This window comes from Oryx dammah, unplaced genomic scaffold (assembly GCF_014754425.2).
Source record: "Oryx dammah isolate SB20612 unplaced genomic scaffold, SCBI_Odam_1.1 HiC_scaffold_9, whole genome shotgun sequence".
Taxonomy (NCBI): domain Eukaryota; kingdom Metazoa; phylum Chordata; class Mammalia; order Artiodactyla; family Bovidae; genus Oryx; species Oryx dammah.
The window spans coordinates 9320637-9347780 of NW_024070193.1; the positions used below are offsets into that span (position 1 = coordinate 9320637).

The window sequence follows — 27144 nt, forward strand, 5'->3', positions numbered from 1 at the left end:
AAAGACCTGTGTCGAGAGTCAAGTGCAGTTCTCTGCATAAGGGTGCTGGGATGGACCCATTTAAGGTTATGCTTGTGGGTGCTTGGTTAGTGGACTGAGGACTTAGCCAAGAGGCTATGGTGACTTCAGGGCCCATGGGGTGGGGGCAGTGGCAAGGAGGACACTGCTGGACCAGGGTGGAGGTCGTGGCATGTGTGACATTTCCGAGGGTTGGGAGGGGGACTGGCTGCCGGACCCCTATCCCTGGCAAGAACGACAGCAGCACTGTTACAATTAACAAAAAGAGTTGTATTAGAACATTTACACTCAGGGAAGAAAGAGGTATCTGCATCATCAAATGTGGAATGTCGAAGAAATAGTTAAAATAAATAAAGACTCCGAGCGCAGCTGGGGCTGGCTCAGGCTGGGACTCACAGAGGCCTCTGCGCATCAGCTCCAGGCTGCAGGGCCACCGCCTGGCCATACTGGCCGCCTCCCCGACGCAGCACAGCTGTGCCCGGGACACACAGAGTCTCTCAGGTGCTGGTGCAGCCAGAGCTCACTCCCCGCTCTCCTCACTTATCTCTGTGACAATGTCTATCAGGCTCTGGAGCCCAAAGATATAGCCAGCATCCTGGCCTTCGTGGACCACACTGTCCTCACCATACAGCCTGCACGTGGTGTGCGCAAAATCGATCATGCGCACGTCCACCGAGCTGGTGCCGATGGGCTTGTAGGCATAGGCGCCGGCCGACTCGTCAGCAGACTCCTCCGACAGGTCCTCCAAGTCCTCCGCGTCTGAGTCCAGGGCCACTTCAGGCCGCTCCTTGCCATCATAGATGATCAGCAGGGAGCTTGAGTAGAAGCGGTAGGATTCTTGTCGCTCCAGCACGCCCTTGAGTTCAGTCAGCTTCCTGAGCACCGGGCCCAGGAGCTCCCGGCGCAGGTACCGGCCATTGTGGAAAAACTGGAAAAGTGCCTCCTTGAAGCCCTGTACGGACAGCTTCCGTCCGTGGTACTTGTTCATGAACATGAGCTGCCCACTGCCCGCCTGGTACACCTGTGGGAGGGAGACCAGCAGGTCAGGGACCGACAGGCATCTCAGGCAGAGATGGCCTGGCCCCAGGAGAGTGGCAGCAAGACAACAGCCCTGGACCCGATCCTTTAACTTGTTAAGTACACCAGTCACACAAGGCCCTGTCCTTGCCAGTCAACACCCACTGGGATACAGCCCTCTGAGCTGGGCGCCATCGCCAGTCCTCTGCTTAATGTGTGGGTTGGTGGAGAGTGCCTATTGTCTCCCCTTTCCTCTCTCTCTGGCCCATAGCTTCTGGACTCAGCCAGTCTGGCCAGCCCCAGAGAGCGTTACCCACACCCACCATGCTCTGACACTCCTCTCACCTGCATGCCGCACACACGCACACCGATGACTGCTGACGTGCTCTGCTGGCACTTGCGGATCTGGTTAGCTGCCTTCTCCTCTGAAGCATCGTCACCATGCTGGCGTGTCCCCATTTTGAGGTCCAGGACACAAGGCACCTCGTAACGGGAAGTCAGGTTCTCCAGCAAGATAAATTCTGAGTGGTTAAGGATAAGGCCCCTCTCAAGAAAAGGTGCTGCTCCATGGCACTCCCAGGGTGCAGGGCCTACACACAGCGTCCCAGAAATCCTGCTCTATCTCCCAGGCGGGCGGCCCAGGGCTGACCAGAAGGCTAAAAGGCACCCGCAATTCTTGCCAGGGAACTGGCGTGAGAGCAGGATGGGCCACATACACACCATTTCCTGACTCAGCAAGATGTGGGACCACAATCCAACAACATCCTGTCCTAAAGCAGACACAGAACATCAGTAAGTTCAGTAATCCCAATCTTAAATAAGAAATAGAAATATCACTTAGGAACTCAAGTTTTCTCTTTTCAAATAAATATGTATTTCCCAGATGGGGACACTGAAAAGGCCGAGAAACAATGACCAGATGTATGAGTTCCCCTTGCCTGCCAAGTCAGGAGACATAAGAGATGCTGGTTCGATCCCTGTGTCAGGAAGATCCCCTGGAGAAGGGCATGGCAACCCACTCCAGTATTCTTGCCTGGAGAATCCCATGGACAGAGGGGCCTGGAGGGCTCCGGTCCACAGGGTCGCAAAGAGTTGGACACGACTGAAGTGACTTAGCACAATGCCCAGACCAGCTCCTAGAGTGTGGACTGGTGAACCATGGCCCCCTGCTCACCGCTTTACAGCTGATAAGTTAGGAACAAGTGGTTCCTATAAATGAACTTTTTCTTTTTCTGGTCACAGGGCCTGTGGGGTCTTAGTTCCCTGGCTAGGGATTGAAACTGGGCCCTCGGCAGTGAGAGCATGGCATCCTAACCACTGGACCACCAGGGAATTTTCAGTTTTCTATTTTTAAGAGGTCAAAAAGTAAATATAATATTTCATGACACATGAAAGTTGAATGAAATTTAAGTCTCAGCACCCATAAATAAGAGCTTAGCTGGAATACAGCCAGGGTCATTCATGTACATCATCTACGGCTGCTTTCACGCCACAAATGACAGAGCTATGACACAGTGTGTGCCTGCAAAGTCTAGAGTATTCACTATCTGGCCCTTTACTGAAAAAGCTGGCAACACCTGCCTTAAAGGAATAACTGAATTCACATCTGGAGTATGAACACACCTGACCCCTGTGCCATCTCTGCATTCCAGAAAAGTAAGGCAGCTACACAGACGGCTGTGCTTGTGTAAAAACGACTCAGGAGCCTAGTTTAAAAGACTCCCACTCACCACGCATGGGACAATTTGAGCATCAGAGATAACTGCAATGAACTAAGACACGTCAAGTATGTTGAGGGAATTCCCTGGCAGTCCAGTGGTTAGGACTTTCTACTTCCTCTGCAGGGGGTATAGGTTTGATCCCTGGTTGGGGAACTAAGATCCCACATGCTGTATTCAAAAACTTAAACTAATTCATGGGTTCACGATGATGCGGAAAACCTCACTGGTTACCTTTGGAGGATGTTAAGAAACCATCTCATTATTTCAAATAGTAAACTAAGGAAAATAAACATTTAACCTGCCTTTCCTAATTGAACTATACTTCATGATAAGCACGTAGCTGATGAGGAAAAGCTTCTCTTTACAGCAGGATTGCAGCTCATGAACGAAAAAGGAATGACAAAAAACAACCTAATTAAAAAATGGATGTAAGGCAATGGCAATACAAAAGAGAAGGACAATGAAATTCTGCTTCCCAATCAACAGGTAAATACCACTTCTGAAGGAGTCTTGCCCCTGGCTCCCTCAAACTGACCCTGAATCTGATCAAGTCTGTAGATCAAATTATCACCTAAACGCAAACAGAAGGGAAAGAATAATGTGTAAAAGACACCACAGGATGTAATCAGTAAAATCCAGAGGGTGGATAACTCTAGAAGACCCAGTTTCTCTGACAAGAAATTTCCAAGAAAAAACCAGAAATGTATTTTAAAAGACTTGAACGTTTCAACTGAATGCAACATGTGAACACCATTTGGACCCACATTCAAGCAAACCATAAATAAAACATTTATGAGACAATAAGGAAAATGGGAAAACAAATTAGACATTTGACTGTAAGGAATTATGATCCACTTCTCAAGGAGTAACGATAGTATTATTAGTGCTTTAAAATATCTTCATCTTTTGGAGATATATACTAAAGTGTATACTGAAGAATTATGTGACCCTTGCTTCACAGAGAGCTCAACTGGGGGTGCTGGGTGTATAGAGACAGGAGACTGACACGAGTGGGCTAACCAACTGCCGAAACTGGGTGACTGGCACCATCATGTTCAATGCATTACTCTACAGTGCACATCCAGGCTCCCTGCCTGAAAAAAAGGAAAGGAGCCTTTCCCTTGTGATTTCTTCAAGTGGCAGCCTGGTAAACCAGACTGAAAGACCAGTCCAACCCCACCGCAGCAATTAAGCGCTACTTGGGGACTTCTCCAAGTGTGTGAAAACACAAACCAGCTCCTTGCACTCCAGGGTAAAGAACCCCAAATGCAAGTTGGTCCCTCCATGAGGTGACCCTCACCCCCAGGAACCCATCAAACCTCCTCCTCAGCACCTGCATTCCCAGACCAGTGCTCAGCCCAGAGGGAAGTGATGTCTGCCCAGTTATCACGCAGGGTATCCTGGCACAACCATGACTTTAAAAAATCCAGTTTCTCTCTCCAAGCCTGAAGGGTCTCCTCCCTTATCCTCCCCTCTCCCCAATGCAGAGAGGCCCTATGAGCAAAGGATACTGTACTGGTTCCGGTGTTTCGCATTCTCCTTCATTCTCTGTAACTGTTGCTGGTGACACTTCATGCTCCAAGGGTTGTAGTGTTTAAGTTGAGAACTTACATTCCCCTTTTTCTCTACACTGTAGTACAAAACTTCAGATTTCTTCAGCCACTCAAATTCTTCTTCTAACTTATGGCTATAAAGAGACAAGAAGCTGATAAATCATAACATCTCATCAGAAGTCAGGGGCAGAGAGACATGAAGGAACTTTCTGCAGTGATAGGAAGTTTGATGTTCTGATGTGGTGGCTGTTTCAGTGGACACATTAAACATTTCAAATGGGTACATTTTACTGTAGTATAGCATACCTCAAGACAGTTGATTTTTTTAAAAAAAATTAAGGGGTTAACTTGCTGCTTTAGGAAAACCTAAGATGTAAGGATAGCCTCTGCCTCCAGCCCACACCCCACAAGGCAGCCTTCCCTGCTCCCACCTTCTAGGCAGTACAATCCCCTGGCTTCTAGAACATCGAAGTTCCCTAATTCAGGACGCTGGAGACAGAGGCTGAAGTGAAATTCCATGAGAATAAGTCAATCTACTTGGCTACACTTAAAAAACTAAAACAAAATCCTCTTTGGCCGTGCTCTGAAGGCCTTCCTCTGGTTGGGACAAGCAAGGGCTCCTCTCCAGTCGCAGCACTCAGGCTCCCCTTGCGGTGGCGTCTCCTGTTGCACAGTGCTGGCTCTAGGCTACGCAGGCTCAGCAGTTGCAGGGCACTGGGCTCCGCTGCTCTGAGGCCTGTGGAATCTTCCCAGACCAGGGATTGAACCTGTGGCTCCTGCACTGGCAGGCAGATTCTTGATCACTGAGCCACAAGGGAAGTCCTTAGCTATCTTTTGAAGCCTGGTGGGCTGCCGTCTATGGGGTCGCACAGAGTCGGACACGACTGAAGCAACTTAGCAGCAGCAGCAGCATACACAATTTATCTTTTCATAAGCTCTGTCAAGGTGTGCCACTTGGGAGGGCTCTGCTTAGGGGGATCCCCAAGATGCATCCATTTTGTCTCCCACTATCAGTGAACAGCCTGCGGTAATGGGACGGTTTCTGTCTGGGTCACTGCTACATTCCCAGATGCCACGCAGGGCCTGGCACAGGACAGCTGCAGGAGGAACGAGTGACTGAAACTCTCTTACAGCTGCCACGACAGCTGACTTACCTGAAATGGCACAGTCTAACTCAGAGTCAAGCAAAGAGAAGCTGGGCACGCCACATGGGAACTGACCCCTGAGTGACAAGGCGCCTGCTAAGTCCATCAGGTGAGCCCTCAGCCCCGGGGCGCTGGGCCCTAACTGAGATCCCTCCCCTCCTCCCACGTCCAGTCTCTCTCAAGTCTATACCCACCTCTTCGCCTTCTCCTCTTTCCGGTGCTGCCGCACCCAGTCCTTAGAGGTCTTGTCTGTTTCTAGAACGTGATGCTTTTTGTTTGTCCACCTGAGCAGCTTGCTTTTTGGTTCACAGTCTGAATTGTCTACACTGTCCACAGTTCCGTGGTCCCCTTTTAATGGATGTGCTATTAAACACAAGTTCCTGTCTTCGTCTTCTTCGAAGCTCACAGATACCACACCTAGAAGGAGGGTGAACATGGAAGACTTTCAGTTCCACAGGAATATGTGTTACAAATAACATGATTGGAACATTTGTTTTTTTCTTACCCTGTTCCTTAGTCTCTATGTTGCCAGAGGCCCCAAACTCATCTGCAAACCTAACAAATATCAAAACAGCTAGAAAAGATGACACCATACAAGACAAGCGATTAGGGAGCAAACATGGCTGAGAGTTCCTCTATGATTCACTCAACGAGGCAAGAGCCAAAGAATTACAAGACACATTTTTCCATCATTGAAAATGTTTATTAATTTTAATGTAATTCTTCTAATCCTGAGAGAGACATGAGGACATTTGCTTTTTAAATCTTGTGGGATTTTTTTTTACTACCTTAAACAGAATCTCCGACGGCCTTGAGGCTTGCTTTAAAGCAGAGCCTGAACAGAGGTTTGCCTGACGGGTAAGAAGCGTTCGAGGGTAAGGGAAGACTGGGCAAGCAAAACAAAATAAAGGAGCAAACAAAGCGAACCACACAGCACAGGACACCCTGCAAAGGCTTCTTGAGCGCCCCACACGGTGGGCACCCCAGCCTCTGTCCTTCTCAGATATATTCCTTTATTGGTCTTTGTAGTCTCATGTCGCAAAAGAACAAGATGAACACAAGGCAAATGGGGTTGGGCTGGGAGCACAGACGTGTAGTGGCCTTGAAAGCAGCTCTCCCCGAGTCTCTAGAACCTGCCATGTGTAATGAGACAGTCTTTGAGGAGGGGGCTGTCGGGTGGGAGGGTTTCAGCAGGTGCCGACGAGTGCCTTAAAACCGACTGGCTGAACACCTTTCCTCCCAGGCCTCTCTGGCCTGGGATCACTCAATTTGCTCAGTTCTTGCTGCCCGCCCGCTTGCTCACTCGCTGCAAGGGAATGCGTGCTTAGAGAGACGACGCTTCTGAGGTGGTACCCGGCTCTGGGCGCAGAGGAGCTGGGGTGGGGAATTCAGGGGACCACACTTTCCTGTGGTGGGAAAGAACCAGGGAAAAAATGGGGGCAAGGGCAGCCAGCTAACAGGGACCTTTGGCTCTGTCCTGGAAAAAACAACAGAGAGGACCAAGTGAGGGCCCCCAATTCCCCCACTCCCCCCAAAGCACCATGCATGTTCAGAATACAGAGAGAGGTGACTGTACCATTCTATCCTCAAAGACTATGTTCCAACAGTCCCAGAGAACCCAAGCTGTTCGAGTCTTTTGCATAAGCAGGCAATGCAGCTTTACAATTAATTTCCTTAAAGGATTCTTCCTTGATTTACAAAGGATCCCCCCGCCCCGGGAAAGACCACACCATGCTGATTCCCCCTATTATAAAAAGGAAGAGAGTCACCATATGTGAATCAAAGGGTTGTCGTAATATAGCAATTTCAGGGACATTCCGTAATAGCAAAGGGCTTCAATTAATCAGCACAAGCCTCCCACTCCTGCGCTCCATCTGACTCAACCCTGCTCCCAGCCTACCTAATCACCAGGGCTTCTGGTTTCCTGGAGGACAAAAAGCAGGCGGCAAGTGTTCTGGGTAAAATCCTCTCAAAGTCTTCCCCGATGTCCCCTCATGGGGGACTATGGGTTACCGTGATCAAGAGACACCTGAACATAAAACACAACTACACTTCCACCAAAAATAAACTCAAAACAAACCCACAAAACAGAATTGAGCAATCTTACCAGGGCTTGAAAACTGAGGGTGTGAGGTGCTGGGCGGAGGGCCAAGAGGAGAGGGAGGGAAAACACAGACGGGGTGGGAGGGGTGAGGGCCCCAGGGTGGCTGCCGGGACCTCCTCTGGCCGCGGCGCCTCGCGAGTCCTCGCCAGGCGCTGGCGACCCCTAAGGCAGCTGGGGGCTCACCTTTGTACTGGGGAGTGAATTTGCGCATCTCAGCTGGGAGAGTCTCGTAGAACTGGTGCTCCCTGGGGACCAGGGGCTTGCACAGGGTCGTCTCGTTGAAGCGGAGCACGCAGGAGTGCCCCCCGACCTGGTGGACAAAGGGCTCCAGCAGGATGCCCTTGTCGCGGGGCTCCACGTCCATGGCCCTGAAGGCTGGGCTCATCCTCCAGGTGCGGGCAGCAGGGAGAAGAGTGGGCAGCGGGGTCCAGCGGCCAGCGCGTCCTCCGTCTGTCGTCTGTCCGTGCGTCCGTCTCTGGCCTCAGCTCCGCGGCCGTGTGGGCCAGGACGCTCTGCGGAGAGTAACAACGGAGTTGGAAACGGCCGGGCACCGCCTTAGAGGCGCTGGCCGTCCTCTTCCAGCAGAAGACAAAACAGCCTGAGCTCCCGCGGGGTCCGCCCACGCCGCCCCCTCGGCCCCGCCCCCGCCCGCAGAAACAAACAGCCGTAGTCGTCCCGGGCGGGGCCGGATGCCGACTCGCAGGGACTGGCTGCGAACCCCAAACAGCTCCAATCGCCCCCACCAGGCCTTAGAAGGCCATTACCACGAAGCCACGATGAGGTGAAACCACAATTTCAAACCTAACAGTCGCATTAAATCGTACCATTTTCTACTACAATTGTTAGACTTAAGAGTAACTGACATCCAAGGCTCTCCGTTAATTAATATATTTTAATAGACTTTATATTTTACATCAGTTTTAGGTTCATGGCAAAACTGAGAAAATAAAGGTTTCCCACATACCCATCTGCCCCACACATGCATAGACAGGCTTCTCCATTATTATCCCCCATCAGAGTGGTACACTGGTTACATATGATGATGAATCTATACTAACACAGCACAGTTTACATGGTGGTAACAGGGTTCCCTATTGGTCGTTATTTATGTTTTTATAAAATGCCATTTAAAGGGACACCTGCTTATGCACCACCTAGTAAGATTATCCGCCCCCCACAGGTGTGCCGCACTGCCCCTGCTCAAGGCCAAAGACAAGCCCCATTAACCTTATTAACAGTGGAGCTTGGGCCCAGCTTTAATGATTAACCTCTGTATCTAAAAACAACAGATCACAGCTGGCTAACTCTTTTAAAAAAGATACACAGTGTTCTAGGTCACAGACTATTTTTATTGGTTCTCTCCCTATCTCCAAAAGCTGGGGCACACTTTTAAATCAAAGCTGCATTCTTGGGGCACTTGTCCACTGAGGTCCAGGAACTTCGGATCCCCAAGCACACTGGATCTCAGCAAAGCACTCCTCCACACGCTAGTGAGCCGTTTCAGGTCACGTCAGGTTCATGCTGTTTTCTGCCTAGAATTACAGACTACACAGGGGCTACTAGCAGTACTAACGGGGTGGGGGGTGGGGGGGTTGGGGTGGGTGGGTGCTTGGGCTTATTTCAGTGTGTCTAAGGGGTTCTTACTGGGAACTCCTCCAATTCCCGTGATTCCCAATGGGATGGTGGTGGTGGTGAGAATGGGTCGGATGGAGGTTTGCCCACTGTCCTCTAAGGTGGGTAAAGCACCCACTCTGTGCTAGGCTCACTGCAGGGACTTAATTTGATTCTCTGGATACTTTCTATGAGGGAGACATTATTCCCTCAGTTGGTTCGGGGAGCTGCGGAAACTCATCCAGGGCCAGAGCCAAGAAGCCGGAGTTTCCAAACAAACCTCAATTTGTTGTTTGTCCCTCCACAGCTGCCTCTGGGGCCCAGGGTCTCCGGCACATGCACTTCGGTACAGCACTCAGACACACATGGGACACTTAGCTTGTCCTGTGATAGTGTTCTCAATTTTCTATTTATAAAGCAGCCTCTTTCAAAGAGTTTAGCTGGTGTTTCTCTTTTCCTTTCAGACAGAACTGACAGTGGGCTCCCTCCCACTGGACTCAGGGATTAAAAATCAATAAGCATTCCTATATGCAAAGAGCAGAAAGTCAAAGGTTCTAATTTCTCACAGCCAGCCCTACCTTCTCATTACAGAAGCCCTCAGGAGGGCACATGCTGAGAAGCGTCCGAAGACACAACACAGGCGATCAGCTAGAAGGACTACTCTACTACCTTCCAGCCATTCCAGACTCTACAGAAGGTGGAGCTCTGAGATGCGTGGCCACACAAGCCCTTTAGCTTTATAGAGAGCTGTTCACACCAGTTTTTCAGTAATGAAAAAGACCTCTGGAGTAACAGCAACCCCAAAGGAAAGCTACTGACTCATGATCAGTCTGCCGGTACCCAAGAAAGAACTAGGTACCATAATTATTAAATTATGAAAGCACAAGATGTTTTTCATCGGCCAGGCTTTAGAAACACAGTTCAAACCTTTCAGAAATGTGAAAACTCCTTTTGTTGCCACAGCAATGCTAACACCAAATGCCTAACACCCTTTCTAATAACTCTGTTCAAGATTCCTTAAATGTATTCAATTAAAAAAAAAAAAACCTCTCTCCAGGCATCTCTCTTACTCATTCCCCACCTCCAGTGAAAAATCCCAAACAGTAACTGGTCCTTCATAAAAGCTCTCTGGAGTATGGCTCACAGGTGTGGCTGGAGGCTGAAAAGCCCAGTGAGGGTCTCCACCTTCTCCCAGGTCTCCTGTGTGTTCATTAGTGGCTGGAACCTTGCCACCCTCCCTCCAGCACCCAACTCTGGCACTTCACAGAACACTGCTCCCTGGAGAAGAATCATCACCTTACATAGAGGCAAGAAAACTAAGGCCCTTTCCTGTCTGTGCCAAGTCTGATGATGGAAGAAACTCCTAAATGGCAGAATTAGGGAGAAAACTGATGCTGTAGTTAGGTGGAGCCAGATTCTAGCCCCAGTTCTGCCATTTCATTGCTTGGAGAAAGACTCCCAAGTCACTGGCTCCCTTTGGGGTCCAGTTTTCTGCTCTGTAAGGGGGGAAGGAAAGATCTGAGGTGGACATCTACTCTGAGGGCTTCCCTGGGGGCTCAGTCGGTAAAGAGTCTGCCTGCAGCGCAGGAGATGCAGGTTCAATCCCTGGGTCAGGAAGATCCCCTGGAGAAGGAACTGGCAACCCACTCCAGTATTCTTGCCTGGAAAATTCTATGGACAGAGGAGCCTAGTGGGCTACACAGCCCATGAGGTCGCAAAAGTCAGACATGAGTTAGCAACTAAACCACCATCACCAGATATCTACTCTAAGGGGGGGATAATCCAATTAGTGAGTGGCAACCAGCAGTCTGTTTTAATCAAACAGGTAAAGAAAAAAAGAGCAAAACCCACTGCATCGCAGATAATAAGGTAAGTCCTGTTTTGTGATTCTTTTATTTCAATTATGGTCGGTCTCTCAATTTGAAGATAACTATGGCTTCACTGTACAACATATTTCTCACACTGGGGCTGCAGAGAAATAAGAGTGTTTGTTCTAGGGTCGCTTAAAGATTGAATGCCTGTGGGAAAATGAAAGAGCAATTTCCCAATGATTATACCATAGATCAGAAGGAAATGGCAACCCACTCCAGTATTCCTGCCTGGAGAATCCTGTGGACAGAGGAGCCTGGTGGGCTGCTGTTCATAGGGACGCACAGAGTTGGACATGACTGAAGTGCCTTAGTATGCATGCATGCATTGGAGAAGAAAATGGCAACCCACTCCAGTATTCCTGCCTGGAGAATCCCAGGGGCAGAAGAGCCTGGTGGGCTGCTGTCTATGGGGTCGCATACAGTCGGACATGACTGAAGCGACAGCAGCAGCAGCAGCAGCAGCAGCATACCATAGATCAGCTTCTTCTCTAGTGACTTCAGCCTGGTCAAAAGAAAAATGCCCCAAGAACCTGCTGCATTTCACGGCTACTCTTTTCCCACGTGTGGTTTGAGCAGTTGGGTCTCTTAAAGGTTTTTCAACATTTGAGTAGTCTAAGGCCTGGTTTCCCAGGAATCCTAAAACATTAATGGTTTCTAAGAAGTCCATGTGATGGACCCTGAACCTAGTGTGAAAGGGAATAATCGGAAAATACTGACTTCACGTTTAGCATCTGTTTTAGCTTTCCACATTGCCTCACATTTGTCCACGATACTATCAATCGGTGAGAAATGCAGAACACGATTCATCCTAGGACATGACACATATTTCCCCCACAGCTCATGCCCTAAACCTGTTTAAGGTTCTGCTGGAAACAATGCCTTAATAGTTGTATCCTTTAAAATACTGAAAAGAAAACAACTAAGACCCTTGGGCCCTTAGCTCACACATCTAGAATTTGATTAACGTGGGAGGCTACAGACAGGATCTGCTGGGGCCACTTACTCTGCCTCAAGAAAAGCCCCAGGGTTGAGCAGTCACATGGGGCAACAAACAACCTTTACCAGCTGAACCTCCTCCATGAGCCTCAGAGCCAGTGCCCACATCCATTCACAACCCATGACTATACCACCAGGGTCAGTCACTAATTCTCAAACACTGTTGGTAGGAAAAAAGAAGTACAGCCACCATGGAAAACAGTTTGGCAGTTTCTTATGAAGTTAAACATATACTTATTACATGACTCAATAATCCTACTCATAGGTAATGACCTAAGAGAAATGAAAACAAATGTCCACATAATGACATTGTACTTGAATGTTCACAGTGGCACTATTCACAATAACCAAAAGGTGGGGAAAATCCCAGTGTCCATCAAATGGGGGAATGAATAAACCAACTGTGATGTATCCATATAATGGAATATTATTCAGCAATAAAAGGAATGTACCAATATACACAACAAAGATTAATCACAACAACAAAGATTAATCACAAAAGCATTATGATTAACTGAAAAAAAGCCAATCACAAAAGAACATCTGCTGTATGATTCCATTTACATGACATTCAAGAAAAAGCAATAGCAGAAAGTAGATAAGTAGTTGCCAGGGGGCAGAGGGTAGGAGACTAGGACTGACTGCAAAGAGGCCCAAGAGAACATTTAGGAGTAATGAAAATGTTCTAGGCTGTGACTGGAACAGTGATTATATGGCTGCATAAATTTGTCAAAACTCATCAAATTAGAGATTTAATGTCAATGAATCTTACTGTATATAAATTATATTTCAATAAAGAACTTGACGGAGAAGGCAATAGCACCCCACTCCAGTACTCTTGCCTGGAAAATCCCATGGATGGAGGAGCTTGGTAGGCTGCAGTCCATGGGGTCGCTAAGAGTCGAACACGACTGAGCAACTTCACTTTCACTTTTCACTTTCATGCTTTGGAGAAGGAAATGGCAACCCACTCCAGTTTTCTTGCCAGGAGAATCCCAGGGATGGGGGAGCCTGATGGGCTGCCGTAAATGGGGTCGCACAGAGTCAGACACAACTGAAGTGACTTAGCAGCAGCAGCAGCAAAGAGCTTGAATTTTTCCTTATACTTTTTTAATTTACAAAAATTTCATAACAAGTACAAATTAAAATAATCAGAAAAGACTGTAATTAAAAGATCCTATCAGCTGACAAATAGCTTCTACATGCAAACGCACTAGCTGGAATTCACCCCCGATCTACTCTCCTATCTATTCTAACTGGGCTCACTTGCCTGCACTGAGCATCGAGTCACTCATGCCAAGCAAGGTAAGCCTGGGTTGCCATCTTGGTCAAAGTAAGGGCGCTTTCTGTGAGGGCGCTCCCTGATGGTAGAGACTTTCAGGGACAGCCGTGTTCTCTCTTAAATCCATGACACCCACTGCTAATCCTGAAGCCATCTGCTCACCTTCAAAGCCTAGTTTTTAGCAGGCTTTTACTCTTAATACTAAGAGTGGAGAAGGAAATGGCAACTCACTCCAGTCTTCTTGCCTGGAGCATCCCATGGATAGAGGAGCCCAGCAAGCTACAGTCCATAGAGTCACTAAGAGTTGGACTGGACTGAGCAGGCACACACGGCTAATACTAGGAGACCTATACCAGTTGCATGGTTATCTTTTTTAATTCTTGTAAAGTCAAAGCAAAAGCATCCTTTACACACAAATAAGCAGGAGAGACGCAAAATGGTCCAATAAGCCTTCCAGTAAAGCACCCATCATGAAAGATAGATCAACAGCAAATCTGCTTCAATTATCCTGGCTTTCTTGTTATTTCTCAAACGTGCCTGATACACACTTACCTCAGGGCCTCTGTTCTTGCCATTCTCTCTGCATGCACTCTCTTACCTCCTCCAGCTCTCTTTAATGAAGTCTTCCTTAGCCACCCCATCTGAAAGTGCCGCACCTCCCCATCCACATGCCTTACACAACTCCGCTTTATCTTCTCCTCGGCACTACCCACCATCTAACATACTGTATATGTTTTATTTGTCCTGTTCATTTTCTATCTCCTCCACCCTGCCTCCACCAGAAAACCAAGTCCATAAAGTTGGAGATTTCTGACTGCTCTGCTGACTGCTTAATCTCCAGAGCCCAGAAGAGCACCAGCACAGAGTCAGCACCCCATAGGTGGGGCCTCAAATCCCCTCTGCGTCGTGAGTATCTGCTGCACACAGATCAAAAGAGAACTCAAAAGGCACCCGCTGCAACGATCCAAACCCACCCCAACCATACAGGGAGTACCACCACTAAATAGCCACACCCTTCACCAAATGCATTCTTGGCATCGACTAGGTGTTAATTTTGCATTTATAATTGCCCACCATATTAAGTCTGCATTAACCGGGGCGTGTAAATGAAGGGCCCTGCAGCTGAACACTCAACTCGGACCTGCTGCTGTGGAACCGTTTCATGTCAACAAAGCCTAAGCTCTTAATCTAATAAGAGCCAACCTCTTGGAAAATTCTCTCTGTAGAAAATCAGGCAAAAGCATGGTCATTGAAGAATAAACCTTTAAAATGTGGATACAAAATTAAAATCCTCTCGCCGTTTACAAATATACTAATTAGCATTCAGAAATTCTGCGTTAGCATTGAGCTGGCATCCCAAAGACCCAGCTTTCAGGTTGCTAAGTTATCACTTAAAAAAGTAACACTGACTCACAGGGGTCATGGCTGTTCATCTCCTTCCAAGGCCCTGGAGTCACTGCATAAAAAATATATTAAATTTTAAACCACAGGATCGCCAGGGAAATCCCTATGGTGACCTTTTTATAGAAAAATTACAAAACTGCTGTCATAAAATGAGGCGGTCAACACACTGCCCCGAAAGGCAGGGGGAAAAGTACTGTAGTATTAGGACTGCCCTAGAGGTCCAGTTGTTAAAGACTCCACACTTCCACTCAGGGGGCCATGGGTTCGATCCCTGTTCAGGGAACTAAGATCTCACATGTCGCTCACCACAGCAGAAAAAAAAAAAAAGTATTGTAGTACTGATTTTTTTAATGTATGACTTTTTTTGGTTTTCTTCTTTCAATTCAAATTTACTTTCTTACCTTACTGGTGTTTTTTTCCTTTTTTTATTGGCATATCATTTACAATGTTAGGTTAGTTCCAGATGTACAGCACAGTGAATCAGTTATACATAGAGACATATCCACTCTTTTTTAGATTCTTTTACCATACAGACCATTACAGGTTACTATGTAGAGTTCCCTGTGCTATACAGCAGATCCTTATTACTTATCTATCTTATATATAGTAGTGTATATATATGGCAATCCCAATCTCCCAGTTTATCCCTCCCCTCTCCTTACCCTTGGTAACTCTAAGTTTGTTTTCTTCATCTGTAACCCTATTTCTGTTTTGCAGGTAAGTTCACTTTCTAACCTTACTGTTTTCATAACTGTAAATTCTTTTGTTTAAAGACAGATGATACATATATTTATGTTACATTATATAAACCTCAGCCACCAGAAAAGCTGGATCTACCCTGTACTAAGTGGTAAGATCATTATTCCCTTCTCTTCAGTTTCCTGAATGCTCCAAACTTATTGACATTTTCTCAAACTCAGATCATGTCTGTTACCTTTATAACTGAGAGTGAAAACATTAGGAGGAAGAACAAAAGAATTCACTATGACCGAAAGAGAAAAACGCAGATGGCTGCTCAGCTCTTGAAGGTTATGAACTCATCCACAAAAAAACACTGATGCCACCCACACTGCAAGCTCACAGCTCTACTGCACAATGGAGACACTGGGAGTCCGACCACATGTAAACAAGTGAGGATAATAATCCCAATAATCCAGCCCCCAAAGTGTGTACAAGGTGCTGAAAGGTCAGAGGAAGTGGCCAACTCAACCTTCAGTGACGACGGGATACAACCATGCCAGAGACAAGAGCTACTGTTTACCAAGCCCTTAGTCTGTTCTGTAAGTCCTTCCTTCCTACAACAGCCTTCTGGAGTAAACACTAAGATCACTCCCCTACACATGGCTGCACTGAGGCACCAGACCACCTAGGCCTCATCACGGAAAACAAGATGTTCTTTGAGATGAACGAGTCACTGCTAAGAAGGTGGAAGGGTCACCCTCATGTCACAGCAAGTGGTGGCTCCACCAAAGAGCACAGCAGGGCTGGAGAGACAACACAGAAGCCCTGCAAGTGACTTGACACAGACGCCGGGGTCCAACACCAGGTGCTCATTTCTCCCCTCATTAGCATCTTCCTCTAGTCTTAATAAAGGAGAAACTACAAGCTGTAAGTGTATTTCATGACAGTCACAACATGGCAGATCCTTCCACCAATTCTGAGGAACAAATAAAACAACAGATTCTGTTCCAAAAATGCAGACAAACTTTTCCATAAGGCGAACAGCAGCCTCTCAGAGCCTTCTCTGAAGATCACATTGGTCCATCTCTTTGCCGCATCAGACCAGATTTCTGGAATGAAAGACTTGAGGGCCCCAAGATGAAGGGGAGACAAGAAGGAGCTTTTAGCCAACCCAGAAATATGCTTATCAGTTACAATGCTTGAATGACAGAGTTTGAACAATTTAAAAAGTGTTTCAAGTTAAAACTGGAGCACTCCTCCTTCAAGAAAATCTAAATTATTGATTCTAAGTTATCACATGTTCCCTTTACCAGAATGTCAAATTTACTTATAAATAGAGATCAGTCCTGGGTGTTCATTGAAGGACTGATGCTGAGGCTGAAACTCCAATACTTTGGCCACCTCATGCGAAGAGCTGACTCACTGGAAAAGACTCTGATGCTGGGAGGGATTGGGGGCAGGAGGAGAAGGGGATGACAGAGGATGAGATGGCTGGATGGCATCCCCGACTCGATGGACATGAATTTGGGTGAACGCCGGGAGTTGGTGATGGACAGGAAGGCCTGGCTTGCTGCGATTCATGGGGTCGCAAAGAGTCAGACACGACTTAGTGACTGAACTGAACTGAATCTAAATGTATTCCATACACAGACCAAGAATTCTAAGTCCTCCTTAAAAAGCCTGTTACCCCTCTTCAAGGGCCATTTTCCACTTGGCACTTCCTCCTCCTTGATGCAACTACAACTCCTACCACCGTGTAGGCAACATACCCAACAGGAACAACAGAAGTGATGCCTGAAGACTGGCCAAAACTGGTCTTGATCTATGGGGGACTTTCCTACCCTGACTCACGGTTCTCTCTCGTGCCAGTAAAGCAACAGTCCATTAGCTTCAGGCAAGATCATATGCTCCCTGCCTGTGGTAAGTGTTTACCCTGCTCATTTCTCAGCAGTTCCCAAACCAGATGACACATGAACCCATTCTCTGAAACAAATGGTGCCAAAAATGATTCAGTCCTCATGGGCAGCCACAGAACCCAGGCAGCCCCGACCTGCGCAGGCCAGCACAATGAGTGCTGTGACCGCTGGTGGAGGAACCAAGGTGTGCCCTGCGCTACACCAGATCCCGTGTTTCCTCCGGGTCTCACAATACCTTGTTCAGGTAAACACTCCCCTCAAGGGCATGCAAAGCGTCCCATGCTAACAGGACCAATACAGCAGCTTTGGACGTCCCTGGTGGTCCAGTGATTAAGAATTCGCCTGCCTATGCATCACTTCATGGGAAATAGATGGGGAAACAGTAGAAACAGTGTCAGACTTTATTTTGGGGGGCTCCAAAATCACTGCAGATGGTGACTGCAGCCATGAAATTAAAAGACGCTTACTCCTTGGAAGAAAAGTTATGACCAACCTAGACAGTATATTCAAGAGCAGAGACATTACTTTGCCGACTAAGGTCTGCCTAGTCAAGGCTATGGTTTTTCCTGTGGTCATGTATGGATGTGAGAGTTGGACTGTGAAGAAGGCTGAGCACCAAAGAATTGATGCGTTTGAACTGTGGTGTTGGAGAAGACTCTTGAGGGTCTCTTGGACTGCAAGGAGATCCAACCAGTCCATTCTGAAGGAGCTCAACCCTGGGATTTCTTTGGAAGGAATGATGCTAAAGCTGAAGCTCCAGTACTTTGGACACCTCATGCGAAGAGTTGACTCATTGGAAAAGACTCTGATGCTGGGAGAGATTGGGGGCAGGAGGAGAAGGGAACGACCCAGGATGAGATGGCTGGATGGCATCACGGACTTGATGGACGTGAGTCTGGGTGAACTCCGGGAGATGGTGATGGACAGGGAGGCCTGGCGTGGTGCGATTCATGGGGTCGCAAAGAGTCGGACACGACTGAGCAACTGAACTGAACTGATGCAGGTGGCCCGAGTTCGATAACTGATCCGGGAAGACTTCACATGCCGAGGGGCAGCTAACTCTTACTGTGTAAGTGCAAGTCCTCAACCTCCAATCTCCCATATGGAAAATGGCAAAATGGTAAAAGGCTACAGCCTCCCCAGTCACAAGGCAACTGTCTCTGGAAGATACCACCACAACTGACAGCAGGGCCACCTGGGCCGTGCTGACTTCCTCTCCCCAGTTTGGGGGTGGGACGCAGTGCAGTGGTGTCCTTTCAAACAAGCCAGCAAGGCTTCTCGGGAAGACGGATGGGTCAGCGGGGAGGGGGCAACACTGCGGGTGGGGGATACAGGGTTTCTTTGGGGATGAATTATATGGGATGTGAACTGTATCTTAATAAAGCTATGATTTTAAAATATCAACATAATAAAAGGGCCGCATTGCAGAGGTCACAACCAGCTTGGGAGAAAGGTTCCAGTGACAATGTCAACACTGAGAGGAGTGGACAGTATTTAAGAGGAGAGCACCTCCAAATGTGGCCACGGGAATGGCAGAAATGCACACAGGCAACTTGGAGAACCAATTCATGACCAGCCAGTGAAGCTGCTCAGTTGTGTCCGACTCTTTGCGATCCCAGACTGTAGCCTACCAGGCTCCTCCATCCATGGAATTTTCCAGGCAAGAGTAGTGGAGTGGGGTGCCATTTCCTGTGTGGATAAAAAGTGTTAACTTCTACTGGAAGTTATTTATTTATAAAGAAATAATAACTAAACACATATGTGCAATTAAAGATAAATATTACAAGAAATCCAACTTTCAATACCTCTCTGTAAGTCTGAACACTTAAATTGTACCAAAAAATTATTTTTAAAATCTTCTCCCTGACATATTGGGGCCTGTCTGATACTTGGGTATAAACGGTGCTTCACCTACTCTCATGTCTTTATCTGTACACCAGGCACGGTAATTTTAAGGAGGTGCCATGAGATGGGAACACGATTAAAAATCTAGCCTCCTGCCTGGTTTACGGGTGAGTAATGCACTCCTCAAATGTGAGCGGTCCTCTGTCCGCTGTCCCAGTTCCTAAGTCCAACGGGAGATGGAGGTCAGAGGATGGAGTTGACAGTGTAAGTGGATAAGGGCATATTAAGCCTGCCCTGGTGGAGGGGGAGGGTGAAGAAAGGGGTGACAAGTAAAGGAACAGAGTGCCAAAGGACAGCCTGTTCATTTCTTACAAAAGAGACTTTTAAACTGGTTACAAGTGTGATAAAATGACCACCATTAGTCATTAGTTTGGGGTCTCTTCATCCTGTCCATTTTCTTCAGTGCACTTTTCTCTTCTTTCCAGAAATAGGATCAGGCTATATACGTTGTTTTGCCTTTCTTCCCGCCAGTAAAATCAGCTTTATTTTTCTCACCTAATGTTTAAAAAATACTGATAAAATACATACAATATAAAATGTACCTTTTAAACTATTTCGGGGTAGACAGTTCTCTGGCATTAAGTACATTCACAATGTTGTACAATAATCACCACTATCTCCAGAACTTTTTCATTATCTTAAACTGAAATTCTATACATGTTAAGTAGTAACTTCCCACTCTGCCTAGCCCCTGGCCACCACCATTCAACTTTCTGTTTCTATGATTTTGAGTAAAATTATTCAACATTTGTTTTCTGTTTTGCCACTTTTTTCCCCCAATTAAACTATATGACTTAGACAGCCTGCTACATCTATCTATATACGATTCCTTTTAAAGGCTGCGTAATAGTCACACAAAATCATAATGTATTTATCTACTTCCCTACCAACACTATTTCCAACTTTGAAATTACAATAGTAACGCAGTGAGCATGCTTGTGTCTGTCTTTGCATACCTGTGAAGTATTTCTGTAAGAAAAAGTCCTAGAAGTAGAACTGCCACTGGGACAGAGCATAAATTTTAAGACTGCACCTATTCTTTCACTCTGACCTGATCCACAAGGTATGTGAGCTACTGAATCCTGGAGCACTGTGGTAACATTCCAATTAACCAGGCAGAGAGACAAAGAAAAACGTGGCTTCGGAGAGATCCAGCCGGTCACTACTACAGTGACATGAGTGGAGGGACGGGGACAGCAGGAACCAGCATTTACCGGGAGCCTTCTCTGCCTGCATTCTTACCTAGAAGATACCAATCTTCTTCATATTTATTAGAAGCTCATGTGTAAAAGATGTTCAAAAGAAGAAAAATCCTTAAACTTTTAAAGAAAAACTGCCTTAGAAAACTCTCTCACGCTTCCCTGTCATGTTTCATACCATAGAAGTATTTCAGGTAACTTTGTAAGCTTATGAATTTAATATCTGGTTACTGGAAGATGTCAAAACTAAAGGTAAAAGAGAAGGAGGCAACACACCCTCCCAGTCCCAAGCTTGGGAGTTCCCTGGAGGGAGGATATGACAGCAGGAAGAGCCGCCCCCCAACAAATAGAGCTGTGACCCCCAGGAAGGGGTCTGCAACCAAGCTGATCTCTCCATCATCTCACCGCCTGGGCTTCCTCCTCTTATGAGTCTCTCGGCATCTGTTTGTCCCGAGGGCAGGTGGGAAAACATCCTGACAGCCCCCAGGCTCTAGAGCCACTAAGACATCAGAACTGCCATCTCCAGACACTTGTCTCACCTGGAGTGACCTCATTAACGTCATCTCCCCTACTCAGTGGCACACATGGCAGGGCACAGGGCCTTCTGTCTTCTCCACTGCACCCATAGAGCCCAGCCCACACAAGGGAATTAAGGAGGGAGGGGGAGAAGATAGAGAAGGATCTAGTGGAGGGTGAGGTGTAGCACGCTGTAGCCCCTCTCAACCCTTGAGGGGGCAGCTGACCCCCAAGAAAATCTGAGACAACTGTAGGCCTCTGTCCTGAAAACGCATACCCTCCCTGAACTCTGCATACAATGCGTGGAGCTGGCAAACACAGACCCTCTCTTCAGAACCCCTAATACATGGAATCAAATTACAGGAATGAGTCAGATACTGAGTCTTCAAAACAAGTTAAAACAAGGATGTTTTGTTCATAAAGTCAGATACGCTGAGAAGATGTGCGCTGACTTGCCAACAATTAATATAAGGGATGATCAAGCCATCAATAAGAAATGTACAGCAGGTAACTGGTAAGGTGGGAGTGAAGCCTAAGTGAACCTAACTTGAAAACAGATTTAGAAATCAGCTGCAAAGGAAAGAGCAGATGGCACTCCAAGAGTAACATGCAAAGAAAGAAGAGCACTGGGTCAAGATGCCTGTAAATGAACAGCCTGTGGGCAGAGGGTGCAACACTGGTGAGAGGAGGAGGTCTGTGAGGAGACAAGGAGCAAAATACCTACATCCTCCTGGAGGAAGAGTAGGACTCTCTGTTCCATGTGGAAAATCTGGACCATATGACACAGAGGGAGGAGGAGGGCCTTACACTGTGTGGCCCTGTAGGTCCCTGACAGTCCTCAAGAGTGCACCATTTGGGGCTCACTTTTGAATGAGTCCTGGCCACTCCATCACAACTTCTTCACTAAAAAGATATACAGGTGTCGTGACCCCTTCAAACCCGGCCACCATTGTCAAAAGGTCTCAAACACAGGCTGTAATCAGTAAAAGCCAGAATGTGGGAACGCCTACAAGATAAATGACAGTTGTTTCAACAGATAAATTGCAAAACAGAGTGATCATATACATATCTAAGAGACCCTTCATCAAATGCAATTGCAGACTTTATTTGGATCCTAGTTTGAACAAACTGACTATAAAAAAACAATGAAACAATCAGGGCCATCTGAACATGACTAAATATTTGAGAAAAATCAAGAAGTTATGGCATCACCGACTCAAGAGACATGAGTTCAAGCAAACTCCAGGAGACAGTAAAGGAGAGGGAAGCCTGGTGTGCTGCAGTTCATGGGATGGCAAATAGTTGGATGTGACTTTGTAAGTGAACAACAATAAACAAAAGGCCTACTGGTGTAGAAATTGTGGGTAGCCCCTTGTTTTAGTGATATGCAATGGATATTATAGTTTGCGGATAGGCCTCCTAAAATTTCAATTTTTTTTTTAAGGGGAAGGGAGGAAGGCAGAGTGTAAAGATCGGATAGGAGTTCCTAACTGCAGAGGCTGGTGATGGATGGGCTGGTGATGGATGGACAGTTAACAGACCTAAACCACCTTTTCCATCATTTTTGGAGACTCTTCCTTCAAATTCTGAGGTAAACACTTAACTCAATTTTGGGGGAAAAGGCCTCTTCCTTGCTACCAGAATATACGGCAAACACTAGAACTGCTTATTGCTACTTGGTATGCAAATAAGCAAAAATATAATTTATTTAAAAAACAAAAATATGCTTTAAAATGTAATCACACGAAAGCAATCATTTTACTATACAAAAATGTGTTCAATGTCTTTAAGGTGATTACCCCATGAGGTAAAATAACTTCACTTGAAGGAAAAATTCATCCCCGGAGCATCCTCCTTGAGCCAAACAATGGAAAATTTTCACCTCAGCAAGCTGGCCTTGGGGAGGCTCAGTCTTAGTCCTGTTGCCTAGCGACGGGTGACATCTTCGGGCTTACAGAAGTCTCTGGCACCCCTTGCACCCCTCTGCAAAAAAAGACTGGCTACAGTTCATCAGTCAGTAGTTGTGCCTTCCTCATACCTTCCACTGCTCAGATAGATAGAGGGCTGGTGGATGTCACCTGCAAAGCCTTGAAATGAAACGAAGTTTATTATATCTGCTAAACTGGCTTTTACACTGTATCAACTCCAGTCCTAGCTCTCATCCATCCTATTCCTAACAACTCCTGCGAATTGTACTCTAAAGTTACAAAGCAGGTAAACCAAGTAGAATACCATTCAACTGACTTTTTCCTCCAGAAAAAACTACCAAGTGATCAACTGGTTTATTACATCAACATGATAACGTATTCATTACGCCGATTTGATAAAAGCATATATCTTGCTCAGGTTTCTAATTTTGGTAGTGGTTAAAGTTAAAACAATAACAATACCAGCCTGAAACTTCTCTTTAAATCCTAAACACCAGGTTACAGGATGAAATTACACAAACTCCACAAGAGCAATCTATGTAAATAAGCATTTTAGTTCACTTAAAATGTTACCCTGCTAAAAATGCAAATACAGCAAATAATACTAGAATTCATCAAAACTACTGTAATCATGGTGCTTTATACAAAGTATCATAAAACTTGAGATCTGCAACATTTTTTGTTACCACTTTTCAGAACTTTCAGTGCTTAAAACTATTCTTTCAGATGATTTTATCTTATTCTTGTTCTATGTACATTTCACTACCAAAATGTTTCATTTCAAGCAGTGATTAGTTTTATTTCCCCGGTATCTAAGAGCACTAGATTTTACTGGTTTCTACATTTTCTTTTCACAACATTTGGACTCATTTTTCTGCAATTCGGCTATAAGTAATTGAATAAAATCCAAAAACGAAACTAATCACTTGGACGCAAGAGACAAAATGCAGTCTGCAATCAACCCAACGTGAAAGATCCGCAAGCTCCATCCATGGTGAAGCTTATCACTATGAAGACGTCCCCGGATCCATTTTAGGGCTTTGGGGGATAAGACAAAGGTTTGCAAATACCGCCCCCCCGCCCCCGCTGACACCAGCTGACAAACCCAACTGACATTCAACACTCAAAATGGCTGCACAGCTGCCAGCCTCAGGTAACCGTACCTGAGGCACTGGGCTGAGTTCTCCAGCAGAAGACTCAGGGAGACCCCCATTAATAACCCGAGATATCGTGGACGCCAAAGTCCTGGGGAGACCTCCCTCAACGACCCAGAGATCTCGCCCTCTTCCAAAGAGCGGAGACTCCAATGACCAAGAGAGACCCCGTATCACCAAAATATTCGGGAGACTACCCCCCCGTCAATGACCAAGGAAGATTCTGCCCCTCAAAACCATGGGAGATATTGTCTCCCCAGTAACCTGAAGAAATAATGCCTCTCTCAAATGACCGGGGGAAATCTGGCCCCACAGGGACCCTGAGAGATCTCTCTTACACCCATAATCGGGGGAGAACCCCTCCCCCCAAACCTGGGGACACCCCGAATGACCAGAGACTTCGCTCCCTGAAGACCCAGAGAAACCCTCCTCCAAAGTCCCCGGGGCGGCAGGGCCGTAGGCCGAGGAAAGGTGGCATTACCTGCTGCCTCAGCCCGGTCCCGCGGAGCTTCCTTCCTATTGTTTCTCTCCCACCAAGATGGCGGCCGCCGCGCCGAGCCCCGCCCCCTGCGTCTCACTCCCTGAGCCCCTCACTATTGGCTCGCACCGGGAGCCCAGCTCGCGGACTGGGCGGCCCAAAAAGCGCTGTTGCTAGGGCGCCCGGATTCGTTGTAGCCGCTTCCGGAAGGGGCGGGGAGTGGGCGGAGTTAGGGAGAGGGGTGGAGTCTTGTCTGCCTTCAAGGGAGAGGGTGGCCAAGGAGGTTAGGGTGGGTGGACAGATGGGCTTCGAGCCCATGGTTGCAATAAGGGATGCCAGGGATACAGATGGATGAGCCAACTGTATCATTTTTCCTGGGACCGAGGAGTTTCCTGGGATGCAGGACTTCACATCGAGAGTGTGTGCAGCAATTTGAGAAGTTGGTCACCCTAGTAGATGGATGGACAGAGGACTGGATGAGGTTGGATAGAAAGATAGACAAAAGAGTGGCTGTAGACGGGAGATAAAGGGCAGTTGTATGCATAGGTGCACAGATGACCGGATGTAGATGGATGGACAAATGACTGGAAAATAGAGGGGTGAACAGAGGAAGGACTGTATAGTCCCTTTGTGGACTGGTGGGTGATCCAGTGTTCAACCCAGGTTCCACCAAGCTCCACCCTTCAGTGCTTGTCTGAAGCTTGTTTGTCCTATGCCCTGTGTTGACCAGAAGGGCTCCCACCTAGGTGAATGTCAATGTGGCTGTCAAAGGCAAGGCAGGACAAGGATGCTACTGAGAGTGGGTAGGGCCTCCTACCTGTTCTCTGCTCTTGAAAAAAAAAAAAAATCAAAATCACCTGTGTGCTGGGAGCTTGCAGAGGTGTGGATTCATGAAGATACCCATTCATTCAACAAGTATTTATGGAGCACCTACGTGCCATACTGGAAAAACAGCAGTGAGTAAACAAAAGTAGCTGGGGAAGAAAAGAAAAAGCCTGCCCTTATGATGACAGGCTGGAAAGATTTCCTGTGACCAGCTGATCTCGCCTCTCTTGGAAGCACTTTCCCTGTGTGGCTCCCAGGGCTCCATGCCTCCTGGTTTCCTCTGCCATCAGTGGTTTATCCTCTTCATCTTCTCTCTGTCTACATACACTATTGCTCTCGTAATCTTACCCAGGGTCATGACTTCAAATCCCACCCACATGTCAATCAGTCCCAAAGGTGTATGTCCAGTAAGAGCTTTTCTGAGTGCCAGATTCAATCAATGTCTAGCTGTGGACTAGGCATCTCACTCTGACTTTCCTCTTGGCATCTCAAACTCAACTTGTGCCACCCTAGCTCCAGTTCATCCCCCAAACCTACTCCACCCCAGCTCCACCAGCACAAGTGATGGCAGCTCTCTCCTTCCTACTGCTCAGGCCAGTCACCTCAGAGTACACGTTGATGACTTTCTTTCCCACTTAGAGTCAATGCATCAGAAAGTACAATTGTTTCCATAGAATCATCTAACCACGATGAAACCACTTCTTACCAGGTCCATGGCTTCCACCTAGTCCAAGCCACCACCATCTCTCCCCAGGACAATGTCTCAGTCATGTCCCAGTTTCTTCCTGCTGCCCTTGCCACCTTCAGTTTGTTCTCCTCACATCAGTCTGCTGCTGCTGCTTCTGCTAAGTTGCTTCAGTCGTGTCCGACTCTGTGCGACCCCATAGACGGCAGCCCACCAGGCTCCCCCATCCCTGGGATTCTCCAGGCAAGAACACTGGAGTGGGTTGCCATTTCCTTCTCCAATGCATGAAAGTGAAAAGTGAAAGGGAAGTCGCTCAGTCGTGTCTGACTCTTATAGACCCCATGGACTGCAGCCTACCAGGCTCCTCCATCCATGGGACTTTCCAGGCAAGAGTACTGGAGTGGGTGCCATTGCCTTCTCCACACATCAGCCTATGTATATGTAAATCAGAACCTCTCCTACCCTGCTCAGAACCCTGCAGTAGCAACTCCCTCAAAGAAAAGCCAGAGTGGAAGGGGCTCCATTGTTCCCTATCACCTCTCTGCCAGCATCTCCTGTGTTTGCCTCTGGCACCATGACTCACCTCCTAAAATTTCTAACACCTCACATTCTGTGCACTCTCGTGGCTCAGATGAAAATCTGTTTTGCTCACAGATGTATCCTGTCCCTTCCTCTGCCCACCCAATCTCCCATTCCAGTACTCCTATGTGTGGGGAGGAGGCTGGACAGGGCAAGGTCTCCCTGGAAGCCATTCAGTTTTAATTCACTCTTCCATTCCTTCCATAAGTGCTTAACGCAGGCTTCTCCAGGCTAGACACTGGGTACCGGGCAAGAATGGACACAGCAGGAATTCAAATGATTTACCAAAACCTTATCCTCTCTTTAGTTAATGCAATGACTGTAAATATAGAAAACTACTACATAGTTTTCTTGAAAACTATTACAATAGATAAGAGAAAATGTTAAGGTGATAAATATAAGAAAAATATATTTAAAATAAGAGCATTTACTAAAAATAAGCAAGAAAAACAGTTAACTATAAAATATTTAGGAATAAAATTATCAAGAAAAGTATAGGAACTATATGGGTGAGAAACCTCTAAAATCTTATTAAATGACATGAAACTTATAGAAC

At 46.9% G+C, this 27144-nt stretch overlaps 1 protein-coding gene across 4 annotated transcripts; it reads right to left on the reverse strand.

Moving 5' to 3' along the window:
* Positions 1 to 267: 267 nt before the first annotated feature.
* IP6K2 (inositol hexakisphosphate kinase 2) lies at positions 268 to 24595 on the reverse strand. Of its 4 annotated transcripts, none has more exons than XM_040246983.1 (6): positions 24503 to 24595; positions 7742 to 8070; positions 5649 to 5871; positions 4268 to 4443; positions 1381 to 1556; positions 268 to 1039 (listed from the first exon to the last, which is right to left on the reverse strand). In XM_040246983.1, exons 2-6 carry the CDS (start codon positions 7941 to 7943, stop codon positions 539 to 541), a joined length of 1278 nt encoding a protein of 425 aa, XP_040102917.1. In that variant the 5' UTR covers positions 7944 to 8070; positions 24503 to 24595; the 3' UTR covers positions 268 to 538. The 4 variants fall into 4 exon arrangements, with proteins under 4 accessions (XP_040102917.1, XP_040102919.1, XP_040102918.1 ...); XM_040246985.1 differs by having other exon boundaries at positions 5649 to 6587; positions 24503 to 24561; XM_040246984.1 differs by lacking the exon at positions 24503 to 24595 and having other exon boundaries at positions 5649 to 6931; positions 7742 to 8074.
* Between the last annotated feature and the right edge of the window lie 2549 nt (positions 24596 to 27144).

What these genes read in the sequence shown, in the direction of transcription:
- IP6K2 (XM_040246983.1), bottom strand. Translation starts at nt 7,943, where the DNA reads ATGAGCCCAGCCTTCAGGGCCATGGACGTGGAGCCCCGCGACAAGGGC. An exon ending in ATTCACTCCCCAGTACAAAG is followed by an intron (nt 5,872 to 7,741) that starts GTGAGCCCCCAG and finishes CCCTCCTTCTAG; the next exon opens with GTGTGGTATCTGTGAGCTTC. An exon ending in TGCGTGTGTGCGGCATGCAG is followed by an intron (nt 1,040 to 1,380) that starts GTGAGAGGAGTG and finishes TCCCTCCCACAG; the next exon opens with GTGTACCAGGCGGGCAGTGG.